This window comes from Athene noctua, chromosome 15, assembly GCF_965140245.1.
Source record: "Athene noctua chromosome 15, bAthNoc1.hap1.1, whole genome shotgun sequence".
NCBI lineage: Eukaryota > Metazoa > Chordata > Aves > Strigiformes > Strigidae > Athene > Athene noctua.
In genome coordinates this window covers 2,550,514-2,564,986 of record NC_134051.1, presented here as the reverse complement: position 1 = coordinate 2,564,986, position 14,473 = coordinate 2,550,514, and the positions used below count along the sequence as shown (strand labels likewise).

At 45.6% G+C, this 14,473-nt stretch overlaps 1 protein-coding gene across 3 annotated transcripts in view; it reads left to right on the top strand.

Annotated features, from left to right (window-relative positions):
• The first annotated feature begins 451 nt into the window (after positions 1-451).
• Positions 452-14,473, top strand: part of PIGQ (phosphatidylinositol glycan anchor biosynthesis class Q) — a 36,713-nt gene continuing 22,691 nt past the window's right edge. Inside the window, exons 1-4 of one of the 3 annotated variants that reach the window (XM_074919522.1) lie at positions 452-482; positions 4,746-5,446; positions 10,731-10,862; positions 12,015-12,135. In XM_074919522.1, the coding sequence (XP_074775623.1) occupies positions 4,773-5,446; positions 10,731-10,862; positions 12,015-12,135 (927 nt within the window). In that variant the 5' untranslated portion in view covers positions 452-482; positions 4,746-4,772. Of the gene's footprint in view, positions 483-600; positions 738-4,745; positions 5,447-10,730; positions 10,863-12,014; positions 12,136-14,473 lie in introns of those variants that run through there. The other 2 variants (XM_074919523.1, XR_012634604.1) reach the window with 2 other exon arrangements.

Sequence of the window (14,473 nt, the reverse complement as noted above, 5' to 3'; positions counted from 1 at the left end):
CCATTCCCTCTTGTCCTATCACTTGTGAAAACCAATCTTCTCCCACCTTATTTCCAATTCTGTGGCACCCAATCAAACAAATCCTAAACCTTTACTCTGGCCCACCCCTGTGTGACCTGCACCCCCACCTCTGCACTTGCTCTCCCTTTCTGTGTGGGACCCCTCAAGTTGCCCAGTTTGCTCGCTGGCACCCTCACGGCCCCGACTCGCTGCCGGGTCACAGGCGGGAAAGCTCCAGGCACCGGCATCTGCACCCAGGGGCCTCTGCCAGGCCGGGGGCCTGCTGAGACAGCGGGGATGGGGACAACGGGGTCCCGTGGGGAAAGGCGAGTCCCTGGCCTCGCCCCAGGCGCGGGTGATGGCACGTCTGGGGGCTGGGCGAGCTGGCGCTCCTTATCGGCCGGCTCAGCCGCGGCCCCGCCGCCTCGCCCCGGCCCCGCGGGAAGCCGTTGGGGCGAGCGGCGGGCGAGCAGCGCTGCCGGGTAAGCCGGCACAGACCCCGGCCGCCGCGGCCCGCCGCCCCCCGGGCTGCTGGGCGAAGCGGCCTTAAAGACCACGGGGAGAGGGGAGCGCGGCCGGCGGGAGAGGGGCAGCGGCCCCGGGCTGCCCCGCAGCAAGGGCGGAACGCGGGACGCCGGTTCCCGGCGCTGGCCGGGCCCGCCGCGGTGCACAGCCCGGCGCCAGCGGCGTCTCCGAGCAACCGGCGCCCGGAAGCGGCCGGCGCGGCGGAGCGGGCGGTAGGCGGCGGCGGCAGGGCCGGGGCGGCGGGGGGGAGCGGGGCGCGCAGGCCTGCCCGGCCCGGGGACCCGCCCGCCCTCAGCGGCCCGGCCCCGGGGCTCCCTCCGCGCCGAGGCCTGGCGGGGCTGTCAGCCCTTCCCGGCTGCCTCAGCCCGGGGGCAGCCTGGGCGGGGGGCGGCGGCGCCGGGTGCCGTAGGAGTTGTAGGGGCAGCCCGAGGGCCAGGGGCTGGTGGTTAAATCTGCCTCAGACTTGGGCTTGGACTTAGGTGTCGGGAAGGAGGCCGGGCATTGCCGTTGTCCCTCAGCCCACCCGTGCGCTAAGATCACCTTTAAAACCCCAGAAATTCTGGAGGAGCAAGAAGTCAGTGGGCTTCGCAGGAGTCAGCCCTGCTCCTGCTGCTTCTCCGGGCTTCTGTACCCCCGCTGGCCCTAAACCCCGCGGAAAGACCTGGGGATGCTCAGGTGTGGCTTTGCCAAGGGCTTGGCACGCCTTGGCATGGCTGGTGGCAATGTGACGGCCCGTGTGCTGAGACCAGGGCCACGTCCTGCTGTTCTCTTTTGCTTTTCTGTCTGAAATTCTGGAATTAATTAGTTCTGGGATCTTTTCTGCATTTGTTGGTTGCATTAATGCATTTTAGGCGGTGTCCGTTGTTGCTTTTGCTGTGACCAAGGTCGTTGTGTTGTTGCTCTGTGGCATCTCAGGGAAAAACTGGGGGTTTCCAGCAGAAGTGGGCAGATCTAGAAGACTTTAGGCCCTTTATGAGCAGGGACTAAGCATACTGGTAGGATAGTTCTGTTAAAATTAGCAGCAGTGAAACAGTTGACTGTGATGACATTTAATATGTCAACTTTCAAACAGTAGATTTCAAGCAGTCTATTGAAATAAATGAAGTAGGATGCACAACCAGTCATGGATTTGGGAATACGGGCTCTGCCCTGAGTTCCCAGACCTGCTCCCTGGTTACTACCTTAGGCTACATTAACATATGAATAGTTGATCAGCTGGCTTTCAACTGCCGAGATGTTTTGTGCAGCCTGGAAAATTTTATCAGAGTCTTCTCTGCCATATCTGCAGCAACCAAAGGGCAGATGATGTGCTTGGGTATTATTTAACCTGAGGTATGGCTGCATAAACCTAAGTTAATATAAAAGGTTGGGGAATGTGTAAGAAAAGGAACTCACAAACTAGAGAAGATAAGGATGAGAAGTGTTTCTCTTCCATGAGTTTTCCCAGATGACTGTGGCTGTCTTTAAAAAAAAATCTCAGTGAAACCCAAATGTTTGAATTAAAAGTCTGTTGATAATTCTTCTCTGAAATGTCCAATGAATGGAGAGATCTTTAAGAAGGACAGCCATTCAGAGACACTGGAGTCTCGATATTGAAGTAGCAATACTCTCAAAAAACTGTGACATCTCTTGAAGAAAAAGAAGAATAAAAAATTAACTTAAAACAGTTATTTGTCCAATATTACTGTCTTGATAATTAAAAATACTGAAAAACTCCATTCAAGTACTTATTTTCTTGATTTTTTTTCTGGGTTCTTTAAAATACTGAGCTCGATTTCAGTTTTTACAGTATTGAGTTATTGTTAAACTTCACTTGTAAGGTTTTGGTACTTGTGATATATCTAGAATGTTATCACTCTAGCTAAATTTATTTTATTTTAAATAATTTCTGAGCATATGTGTGTATGTACATTCCCGACATGTTCAATCTGTTATTTTGCCTTTCAGAGCCCCTGTGTTTATATAATTTATTTCCTTTTTCCTGGGAATATGTCTTGTGGGTCTTAGGGAAAAAGAATGGAAATTCTTTTCCAAACCTAAAGCTAAATTGTGATGCAAATCTCATCTCACCTGATAACATTTCTTTAACAACCTGAGTTAAGTAAGGAAGTAGGAGAGGTGGTGAAGGGAACACTATTTTGGCCAGTATCCTTGGACAAACGGCAGTCTTTCTAAAAGAAAGAAAGGCAAAATGTAGGGACAAATTTTATTTCAAACTTTTTAAAGGACTGATTAATTGTGTCTGTTAGATGATTTTCACCGAAGTTTCCTCTGTGTGTCAGGAGCAACTCTTTTAGGTGTCCTTTGATGTCTTCATGGTCTTCCAGGAAAAATAACACCAAAAAATACCTGAGTCATACCTATTTAAATAGAAGTGAAAAATAAGCTGGGATGCCTTGTTCTTCAGTCCATTTGGGTCTAATAGTCATTAAACTTTATCTGGTGAAAGGTGATGTTTTTCAGTTGTACTGCAGGTGGTTTTAGTCTTTCCCACCCCTTGTGTCCTGTACCCTTACAGTCTCAGGGTGTCACATCTGCCATTTTTCTGCCCTTCCTTTGATGCATCTTGCTGCTTCCATTCCCCTTCTGGAAACTTGCAATCCTTTGCAAAAACACATATTTAAGGTTCTTCTGAGATCCTGCTTCCTCACAGACTCCATGTCTCCGAGGTTATCCCTCTGGTCGAAGAGGCAGAGATGGAGGTCTCTCTGTGGCCTCCAAATCTCGGTCTTTGGGGCAGCAAGGGATGGTGCTCGGTGCCCTCAGCACCTGTGAACACTGCGCTGCCAGCAGCATGCTGCGAACAAAAACCCTCACGAGCACCCTTATGCCTGTTTGAGGGGAAGTTTTGGGGTGTGCTTTGCAGTTTTGCAGTAAAAGGGAGAATTCAGTCCCAGGAAAAAACCCCATTACTCTTTGCAAATGCAGCAACTGTGGTGCTTTTTCCATGGGAGGAGCGAGCTATGCACCAAGGAAACTTCACCTTGTTGCCTCAAGGAGCTGACAGCTTATCCATGAGCAGACATTGCCTACTGCTGCACTTAGCAGGGCTGTGGGGCTGGGAGTAGATTAATCACTTGCCTTTGCTGCTTCCCTATTGCCTCCTCCATGCTGTATCAAATTGCCAGATGCTGAGATTTACTAGATGAATTGTCCTGTATTAAAAAGAGAGAAAACCAAAAGCACCAGGGACCTCCACGTTGCGCGTCCTCTCTACTTGTTATAAATACCCTCTGTGTTCCTCTTTCCGATTGACTGGGTCCCTCGCAGAGGAGCCAGCCTCGGGGGCCTGCGGAGTTTTCACATCTCTAACAAAGCACTGAAGGACGAGAAAGGACAACGGGCACCGGATGCCGACTGTTCTGCGCCAGCGCCCTCCTTACTGCAATTATATTTCTGTTAGAAACCTCCACCTTATTTAAAGAGACATTGTCAACTGCCTCAAAGCTCATTTTTGTAAAAGTCTTACAAAGCCATTGAGTTGTTTTCTTAATGACATGAAGAAAAATATTGTAGATAAAGAACACTGATAAAGCAGAGATGCTTCTCCTTTTTTAGGATCTTGTATCTGATGAATTAAAACCACTATGTAAACTTCAATCAGTTAATCACTATAGTCCCTTCTGACAAAATTATCATCTCTGTTTCCAGATGAGGGGAGTGAGACAAGAGGAGATGAGTGGTCTGACCAAGGTTGTTCAGTGAGTTTGTTGCAGAACACAGCTGTGGGTTCCTAAATGATAAAGGAGGCTCTGGAATTATCTGGTTTTATGGCATAAGCCAATATTTGATTGTCAGTAATAGGAGGAAATATTCCTCAGAGGCATCTCTCTGTGCTACAGTGTAGTCCCTTCTCTAGGAAGTGCTCAGGCACATCCAGTGTCAGATCTAAGATTGGAGGCAGGATGGATTCCTGATCTGGGCCAGTCTGACAGGCTGTGCCGTTCTGTGTACCATCATGAAACACTGCTCCAGCACTGGAAAAAGGGCTTTGCTGAGAAACTCCAGGCTCGACATGCCTCACTTCAAAGACTATCAGGAATCTTGAAATACTTCTCTGATTTGAAATCCCTGTTGGCTGTCACTACTGTCATTATCTAGTTTCAGTGCAGAGTGGTTGGACTTAGTATTTTAAAACTTGACTGGGCCTCCTCACCAGTGACTTTGATCAGCTCAAATTTTTCTTGCATTCTCAAGTTTTATTTCTGTGTTTATTGCAGGTGTACCATTCTTCCAGGATTGCTGCCATGGTACTTAAGGTCTTCTTTCCATCATGCTGCTCTTCAGCAGAAAGTGGCATTTTGATCGGCCGCTGGATCTCCGAACAGAACTCTGCTGTTATACTTGCTGTGGTCCATTTCCCTTTTATTCCTGCCCAGGTGAAGCAGTATCTGAGTGAAGTCCAACGGGTGACTAAAGTCAGTGTCGCTGTGCTTGGCTCATGGAGCAACAGCAAACAGGAGAAAGAAGAGAGTCTAAGTGAGTTCTTGGAAGACCTTGGGACCATATTCTCTCATGAGCCTTGGATTCAGATAAGCAAAGAGGGAGACAGCAACTTCTGGAGCTGTTCTACCCTTCAGAAACACTCTAACAACCCTAAGGAGGAAGAAATAATCTTGGTATACTATGACCAGCGCAAAGTCATGCTTTCCCATTTACATCCCCCTTTGGACACAGCTGCCTTCACTGACCACAAGGCAGACGATGCTTCAAAGCTCGCTGCCATCTTTGACACAGTGGCAAAGAGTAAGATACTGTTCATGACGGACAGATATGACGACGGGCCCATCAAGTTGACCCACTGGCAGTCTGATGGAGTTGAAGCTAGTATCATCGTGGAGCTGATGAAACAGGCCTCTGTGCCTGCATGCATGCTGCTGACATTCCTGCTTTCACTTATCTCTGGGATCTGCAGGAGCAGGTAAGTGGTGAGACATCAGCCTGCTTATGTTTTGGGTGGAAATGTAATTCATGTTTAGGCATTTGCAGGGTTCCTGCTCAACCCCAGTGAGAAATACGTTGATGCAAAATCATTCTGTTGGAAACAGGCTGCTGCAGAGCTGCTGTTAAAGTTTGGGGAGCTTCTTTGAAAACACAAGGCTAAAGGCTCCCTCAAATACAGTAGAACTCTTCAAGGAGCTAGGAGCTTTTTGGGGGAGGCACTGATCTTCCCATTTGCAGCAGGGGTAGCTCAGCCCCACTTCAGTTTCATCACAGCTAAAAGAGTGGGTTTCCAGCTATTCCATGGCTGACAGAATGACATGAGGATCTCCTTAACGGCTTGATAGCTGGGACTCCCTACTCCATTTGCTATGAATCCCTCCACGGTGTGAAACATCAGCAAACAGTGTGTCTAAATCCATCATCTAACAGACGGTGGTGCTGCAACGGTTGGCACTTCATGGCAGGTTACAAGGAATGCTAGTCTACATGAATCCTTGGTGCAATCCCGTTGTCACAACCGTGAAACTAAATAGGATACTTGAATGTAATGTGTGGCAAGTGCTTGCACTAAAGAGGAATTCTGAGCAGATTTGAAGGGGAGAACCTGCCTAGAGAGGTTGTTCCAGAGAGGGGAGTGGAGTTCAGGTTCCAAGCTGCAAGGGGACGCTTCAATTGATGAAATTTGGATAACGGCTACTACTGTATTCATGGATAAATCTTCTCAAGTACAGCCTCAAGGTGTGGGGAATTGAGTCTTTTAACAGGTTTCCAGTTGTATGATAACTGTCATAAAAGAATTACAGTGAAACTCTCCATATGGAAAGATGTTCTGAACAGTTGGGTTATACATTTTGGTACACAAAAGGAAAACTGTCTGGGTTTGGACTACTCAATTGGAAGAGATTTAGGGTCAAACCCAAACCTGGTATAATGGGGGACCACTGGTTCCTGGGACTGCTCTGTAGACACTGACTAAGCATTAATGGTTCTTAAGAGTAACTAAGTCAGAACTTTGTGTTTGGGTGGAAGATTGGGAGTCAGCTCTGAAGGTCTTTTTTCTGGCTGTTCTTGGACTGTGTGCGATTACCATCAAACAGGATGATCCTTTCCTGCATAGGCACTTGGTCTCAAGGTCAGACTTGCCCACCTTGATCGGTGCTGGGTCTCAGATCAGGCTTAAAGTCAGGTTAAGCCCAAGGCTCACAGGTCTCCAGAAGGCCATAGTCTAAGCATAACTCGGGAGCTCAAGCTCTGTCTGGCAGGTTCGCACAGATAGATGCTACCCAGCTTATCAGGAGCTATTCTGATTTCAGCTTTTCCTAAACCCAGTACAGACATTTTGAGCCAGAGCAGTGGCCAGACTAGCAGCCAGCTGTACATACCAGCAGGCAGAGTGCAGGCTTGCTGTGCATAAACCTAGGTTGAACTTGTTCTTAACCTTGGAAAGTAGACACAGGTTTCTTTCTGTTTTGTTCTATTCACCCACAGTATCAACATTATATTTACCTATCTTACAGGTGTTTTAAAACATCAGTCGTGGACAACACAGATGGTACCTGGCTTTATAACAAACCTCCTGCTTGACCTTCTAAGTCACTTAATGTCATTTGATTCAATTTAGCACGTGACATGTGGTACAGCTTCCTTTGTGCCAACATACAGAAGGCAGGGAGGGTTCAAGATGTCACATGCAGGTGTCCTTCCAGTCCCTTCCTCCCTGTGCTGGGACAGGACATCCTATAAAATAGTATCTACTAGGTTTTTGCTCCTTCTGGTCACAGGACTTCTTTCTTGCCCTGTTTTTTATGACATTAAGGATTAGTCAGCTTTGAAAAGCTAAAGAAAGAGATCAGTGATGTCCTGTCAGGCTGCAGAGGCTTGGGGCTTTTTTGGATATGCCAGTTTTACGTATTTGTACTGGGGAAGCAAGGCAGCAGCGTTAGAGATCTCAGAAAGCGGGCAATGACATACATGCAAGCTTACTGAGCGCTCCCAAGTCCTGTACATCTCAAATTAAGACATTTCTTCAGCACCACCTTGTGCTAAGGGGTGGCCATTGCAATTCTGTCTTCAGAGTGACCTCTGTGCAGGATTTCCATTACCGCTGAAACTCTCTCGTGTGCTGTTGTGACTGGTTGTGCATCCTGCTTCATTTATTTCAATAGACTGTTTGAAATCTACTGTTTGAAAGTTGACATTTTAAATGTCATCACAGTCAACTGTTTCACTGCTGCTAATTTTAACAGAACTGTCCTACCAGTATGCTTAGTCCCTGCTCATAAAGGGCCTAAAGTCTTCTAGATTTGCCCATTTCTGCTGGAAACCCAGCAGAATGATTTAGTATTGAGGCAATAAACCCTGTATGCTCCTTTTAAAAAAAAGTCCGTTTATAAACACCCTGACCTCTGATTCCTCATCCAGAAGGGAGACACTATTCCTGCAGTTTCTAGCAAGGAGCAGAAAAACAGCCAGGGTTCTGGTTAATGGAACTGTAATATTTGCATGTGATACAGATTTGGAAAGATTGCTTTTCATCTGATGTCTGAGAAATCCACTCTCACTCTTGGAAAAAAAAATTGAATTGGAAAATCAAGATTTACTCATGCTGGCTATGTTATGTTATTGCTAAAATTCCTTATATTTAGAAGTACCCCAAAGATCTCCTGCTGCTTAAATAATGCAATGACACAACATCACTGGTTTTTTGTTTTGTTTTATTTGATTGGTTTTCCACTGAAAATCCTTCTATATACTGTGCAGTAAACAAGTGGGAGCATTTATAGCAATGCATAGTCCATATGCATAGGGGTAGAAGACCACGCAAGAAATATTTTTGGCTTTCTTCCTCAGTACTCCTAGAGAGATGAGAGTTACCGTAGCCCATCTTGCAACTATTATATTGAGCTTTTTGCAGTATGTTTGTATTTTTATTTAAATCAGTATGTATTTAGTTCCCAGAGAAGCTATGTAAGTGGAATAGAGGTTGTCCTGATGATAAATATAAGGAGAGTCGGTCAGCACAGACAAGCACAGACCTCTGACGTGTCTTTCGGGCCCATCCTGTTAATCGAGGAGATGCACTTACCCATTGCAACCTACAGTGGGTGCACATGTTGGGGGTGTTCCTGGCTATGAGGCTGCTTTGGAAATCATTCTTGCTTGTGCAAGACATTCCTCAGGCAGAAGAGAGCAGCAGCCTGTCCTTTCCTTTGAGCAGGGGTGCCTGGTCGGTGGGTGACCCACACGCTAGCGGCCTCAAGTCTGGGGAGTTATGGTGCGGCAGTGAATGGTAAGAAACACACGTTGCTGGGAGAGGATGAGGAGACTATCAGCCCTGTGAATATTTCACACAAGGCCCCAGAGCTGTTGCTTTCTACTTGAACTGAGATGGTCTGGCAGCTGTTGGTTTGATCAGTAATTTTTCACCTTCAGCCATCTGTACATAACTACACAGGTAGACCGTTTCTCCTTACCCCTTCTTTGCATTTCAAGTGCAATTCTCTGCTCTAGCTAAAGGTTGCCACACCAGAATTTGTAACCACTGAGCTGCGGTATGATTAGAAGAGAAAACTCATCTGCAATTGTGCCTTGGTGAATCTGTGAACACAGGTCTTTGAGATCAGTGGCCAGTGCAGTCGCCCCCCATGTCTCCCTCCCCTGCATGGTGCTCTTTCCTCCGCCACTTTAGATATCACCTCCTGACAAGTCAGCTGAAGAACAGTGATTTCATGTGTCTCTAAGGTGGGAGGCTGTAACGGATTGCTGAGTAACTTGGAGGCCTCAAATTAAGAAGAATGATTCACAGTAAAAAAAAATTTCAGTGTCTGAAATTTGAATGGGGAGGAGGAAGGGGGCACTTCAGCACTCTGTTTTTTAAGCTGACAAGCCTTGCACAAAGGATGGTTGAAAGGGCTCAGGAGGATTGGGGGAGGAATGAGATAGTAACCACAGTGTACTGAGAAGGACTTTGAACGAGCCATGCCCTTGTGATTTGTATCTGCCCATCCTGTGCTTTATCCTGGCCAGTCCTGAAGACACTCTGCCGCTGGCCGACAGGCTGAAGTCCTCCAGATGAAATCTGGGGGAAGCATGCACACGTTGCAGGGATATCTCCAGGCCACGCTCACTAATGATCCAAACAGCTGTACGATTTCAAAAGCAAAGCAGAATACTGGGAATAATTTTAACATTTGGAATGAATGTAAACTAAAGGAACATGCCGAAGCAGTAAGAGTAGGTGAAGGAAGTGACTAAAAGTAAACATAGATTCCTGGACCCTTAATAAGAAGCAGTGTAACACTGTGAAAGTAGTGAAACAACCATTGTGTACAGGAAAGAAGTGATCCAAATTTTATCTACATCAGAATTTATTCCCCACAACAAATATGGTGCTTTGTGTTGGTGTACAGCTACTGTGCATTCTTTGACCGGCCTGCATCCAGTGGTGTCATTTTAGACTACACAAATTGCCATCATTCCTTTCTTTATAGGTTGTGTGGTAATAAAAGTAACTCCCCAAAATAATCGAGCATCATTTAGTACTTTTCTTCTGAGTCATAAAAAAAAGAACTGTGTATTTCCTCCCCTACAAGCCTATGTTAACTTTGGAATCTCATTAAATTATAAATGTCATGTTATCTACGTAATGCTGGTCACCCTTGGCAAGGCAGTGGAAAGAAGATAGAAATGAAGATCCTGAGAAAGGAATTTGGAAGTCATAAAGAAAAAAAGAAGAAAAGGATCAAGTGAAAGAAAAAGAAACAGGGTAAAGGACAGAAATTGCAGGGAGAACACAGCTGTTTGTTATACCAAGCCCACACTAGATAGAGACTTGTGATTAGTAATATTGGGATTTGTGAAGCAGTTACACCATGTTGTGTTGTTGCACTGTAGACATAACTGCCTCGACTCCACTCTCCTGGAGACTCAGAGCAGTGTGCAACCCCAGCTGAATCCCAAAGCACAGGGTGGAATCAGGATTTCCATCTGGTTCCTTGGAGGAGCAAGACATGTGGTTGTACAGAATGGAAATGAGAGGTTGGGTTGTCTGCTTTCAATGGCTTGGTCTGGAAAGGCTGCCTTAATTCTGTTAACCTTTAAGAGAGTAGTTAACATCTAATATTCTTTAATGCTAATATGTTGACACCATCTCTGGTTGCACAACCTTAACCTTGCACTGCATGTTTTGCATGGAGTTTGTATGCTGGACAGCCTGCTATATGGCAAAAGCAAAAGGGGACATTCCCATGGTGTTTCCACAGGGTGCTGAAGTTTTGGCCTTTGTCTTTCTTATGGAGCAAACTCTCAACTTGTGAGCAGCTGGGACATCGCCTGCAGCACCTCCAGGTCATCAGCAGCAATAAGAAGGCTCAAAACCACACTCAGCTAATGAGGTATGGAGTACACAGTCATGCATGTCTTTGCTCTAGCCCTGTCTCCTCTGGGGAACCCAAACCATGGATCCTGTGCCCGCACAGCGCTGTGGGGTCCTCACTGTACCGTGTCATGTTGCCTTGCTTGCTCTTCTCCCTGCTACTTTGCAGATCTTTACCCTGCACTCTGTTTATATGCCTTTTTCCCTAGCCTGAGAAAGGCAACCAGGATATTGCCCACAGAAGGCTTGCGCTGTGCCCATGTGTGTAGTGCTTTGCTATCACTACTCCCACAAGCTGATTACTTTCACATATGCTGCTGTTAACCAAAAAGTGCAGTCAATATTCACTGACACTTTCCATACAAGCAGAAAGGTTTAAATGATCCCCTCTTTCATCCACTCTTTGGGGAATCTTTCTTGCATTAACTGCTGACCAGAGACTCCAACAGCAGTAACAAAATCAGTGTAACAGAAAAAGCAAACGTGCAGCAGGGAGAGACGAGAGATCTGAGATGGATACTGAATGCCCTATGGCCACTACACAGCCCGTTTTGTTCCGTGTGGTTCTCTGATCCTGCAGTAATAGACTCCCAGGGAACATCTAAAATAGATTAGCAGATTTGAAGGCCAAAAGTAACTGGGATTGTTTAATCTGATTTCCCGAATAACTCATGTCATGAAATTTTGTTCAGAAAGTCTAGCAGTGAAGGGACAGTTCGGCAGCCCTTCTGGGTATGTCTGTGTACCCAGAAATGCTATTTATCACATTGACTGAAGTTCAACTGAAGTATACCTCTTGGAAAGCCATCTGATCTCAACGTGGATACTCCCAAGTGCTGGTGCCCTTAGTATTGGTAAATCCCTCCCTTAGTATGTATATACACAATTGTTTAACATTCCTCTCTGTAACTTCAGTTCCCTCTCTTCACTCCCTTTACTAAAAAAGGTTTTGTAGTGTGGCAGGCTCTGAGTGGCTCCATGTTTGGCCACAGAAGTAGCAGCAGACCAGTGAAAGTCAAAAGATCTCTACACCGTGCCTCTTCAGTAAATTATCCTGGTGTCCCTGGGACATTAAGGATGCTGTGTAAAGTGAAGCCGACAACTGTCATTGAAACATTAAACACTGTCCTTCCTTTTTCTCTAACACTGTTTCTCTTTATCCTGCATGCAGGAAAGCCAACATCTTTGTCTCTCTGCTGGTTGATGTGGCTCTGGGGATACTGCTGATGTCCTGGCTGTACAGAAAGAACCGAATTGGTCACCTTGCTGATACTCTCATTCCTGTGGCTGATGTAAGTGTGGCCAAAGCAGTTTCTCTTTCACCTGCTGTGGGTACTGACCAGCTCTTGATGCCTGGGGTAGCTGTAAGGAGGCAACGCCTTACAAGATTTTCAGAGACAGACCTGTTTTAGATCTCCTCTAGAACAGTGAAATCTTCAAATCAAACCTGTTGGAGCTGCTCAAAGGGAGCACAGCTCTGATTTGTGTGTGCAGTGAGTAGTAATTAGACGTTTACTGGAGGGCTCCTAAAGTAACAATTGTGGCTTGGACAGAGCTCTGCAGCTGCAGGTTGAGTGGTTGTTGAGCCAGAATACTTTTATTCTGGAGTTGACAAGAAGTGTCCTCAGGTTGTTGCTATATGGGGCATTTGGGGGAAAAAAAAAAAAAAAAAGCCTGTAACCTGAGTTGAATCTGATAAACTGCTGAAAAGTCAAACTTGGTAAGCAGTGCAGCTGTGCTTGTGAAGAGGAATTTCATGGGGAAATCCAAAGGCATTAGCTAGTCAGGATACGAACACCTGAAATCTTGTCTAAGAGCTCTGGTGTACAGATGATAACCTAGGAAAACTTGCTGTGTCCTGTGATTTTCTCAAACATACTCCTCTTGCCCACTGAGAACCCTCTGCATCAGCATAAATTAATGAAGAAGAAGTATGACTCATACTGTCCTGCTTTTCGGTGGCTCATTTTAGGTGCAGTACTCCAGTCTATCTGTTTAGTGGCAGTAAGGAACATATAATGTAGTTCAGAGGCTGGAGACCAGACCAGCCATCTGAAGTTAGCTCCATTTTAAGAGCTCCTTGTTTTGGAAATACATGTGCAGCCAATGTTGAGCACTGTCACGCAGCTGCACAGTCTAATCCTTTCTCTGCTCACTTTCCTTTCATTTCTGGAAGAGAAGGTGGATATTTCCATTGATTTCCTTCTAGCTGCTGGAGAATGTCCTCTCTTTGCTCTTTCTCCAGATTCTTGGTTGGGAGGAATTTTATTCTGATTAGAGAATTCCAGCAGCAATTTATTTTTCCTACTTATGCTGTCTTTCTTGGGAAGAGCTCACACTTCTCTTGATGATAATCTGCTTGGTCTATGTCTAACCTTTTAATTGTTACAAGCCATAGGTCTCTGATGATTCTTGTACATGCTGTGCTTTCAGAAAGTGTGTATGGAGTGTCCAGCACAGCTGTAGATCATGATTATTGATATTTTTGTTATCTTTCATCATCAGACTTTTAAGGATTGCATGTTTTAAGGATGGCTGCAGACACAATTCAGCAGCAGTGGTGGGGTGGAAAGGACCCCAGTTCTTGCAATGCACTTGCTTTTCTGTTTGAGCTATACAATAGAAATATTTTTCTGAGTCTTATTCTTTACATATATTTCAACTGGAGAAGTTTTAAGTTCTCTAGAGCTTTCCCTATGGGATTACTGTAGATGTCCAGCTCTCATAAAGCTGATTCCTTAACATGTCTGCAAGGAAGTGGCTTTTGGCTGCATTCCTGTTTGCACAGGTGGCTCCAGGAGGGGTTCCATCTGCCCAGTGTCTTTGGCAGATGGACGCTCTCCGTGCTCAAGGTGTATCCAATCTCAGCACCTGTCCTGGGTAGGCTTGCTTGTGATAGTTGTTCGTTCATTCCTCTTTCAGTAGTTTAGCTCATCTGTCACTCAACTTATGCATCATAGTGTCAGTTATTTTCACCATGTCTCCTACATGTGAGGACTTCATTACCTTGCTATCACCAAGAGCTGTTTACTTACCTCCTGGAAGTGCTAACTCCTCCTTGTGTAGGTAGCCTGGTAGTCAGTGCCTTTCTTCTCTGATTCTCCAACCTTGTCAGTTCAGGCCACTTACAACTCTTCTTACTTTCCAGTCTTACTTTCTTCTTTCAAGCATATTAGATAGTGGACATAAAATCATTTGGAGTCCTTTTACTGCCTTCAGTGGGCATTGATTTATATGCATTATGTGCAGGCCTTAAAAAATGCAGATCTGAGTGATCCCAAAATATACCAATGACTTCAGCATGTGGTGTGCAAGCCAGCACCACTTCTTTTCCAGTATGACAGCAAAATCTCCCCTTAGCCATTCAGCAGTAGGTTTCCTCTTCACTGCTGAGTGTCCATCTGGTACACATTATTCCCATCACTTGGGCTTTCTCAAGTGCTTACATGTTGCCAAGTTCAGTAACACAAACTTTCCCATTTGCAGAGTGAGTTAGTTTTCCTTCCCTAGTGCTCCTTGCTATTCTGCTTTTGATATGTGCCCCAGATCTGACAATGGCATTGACCTTACATCTCTGTATCTGTTAGTAAATAGAACATTATATAATTTATTATATATAATAAGGTTATA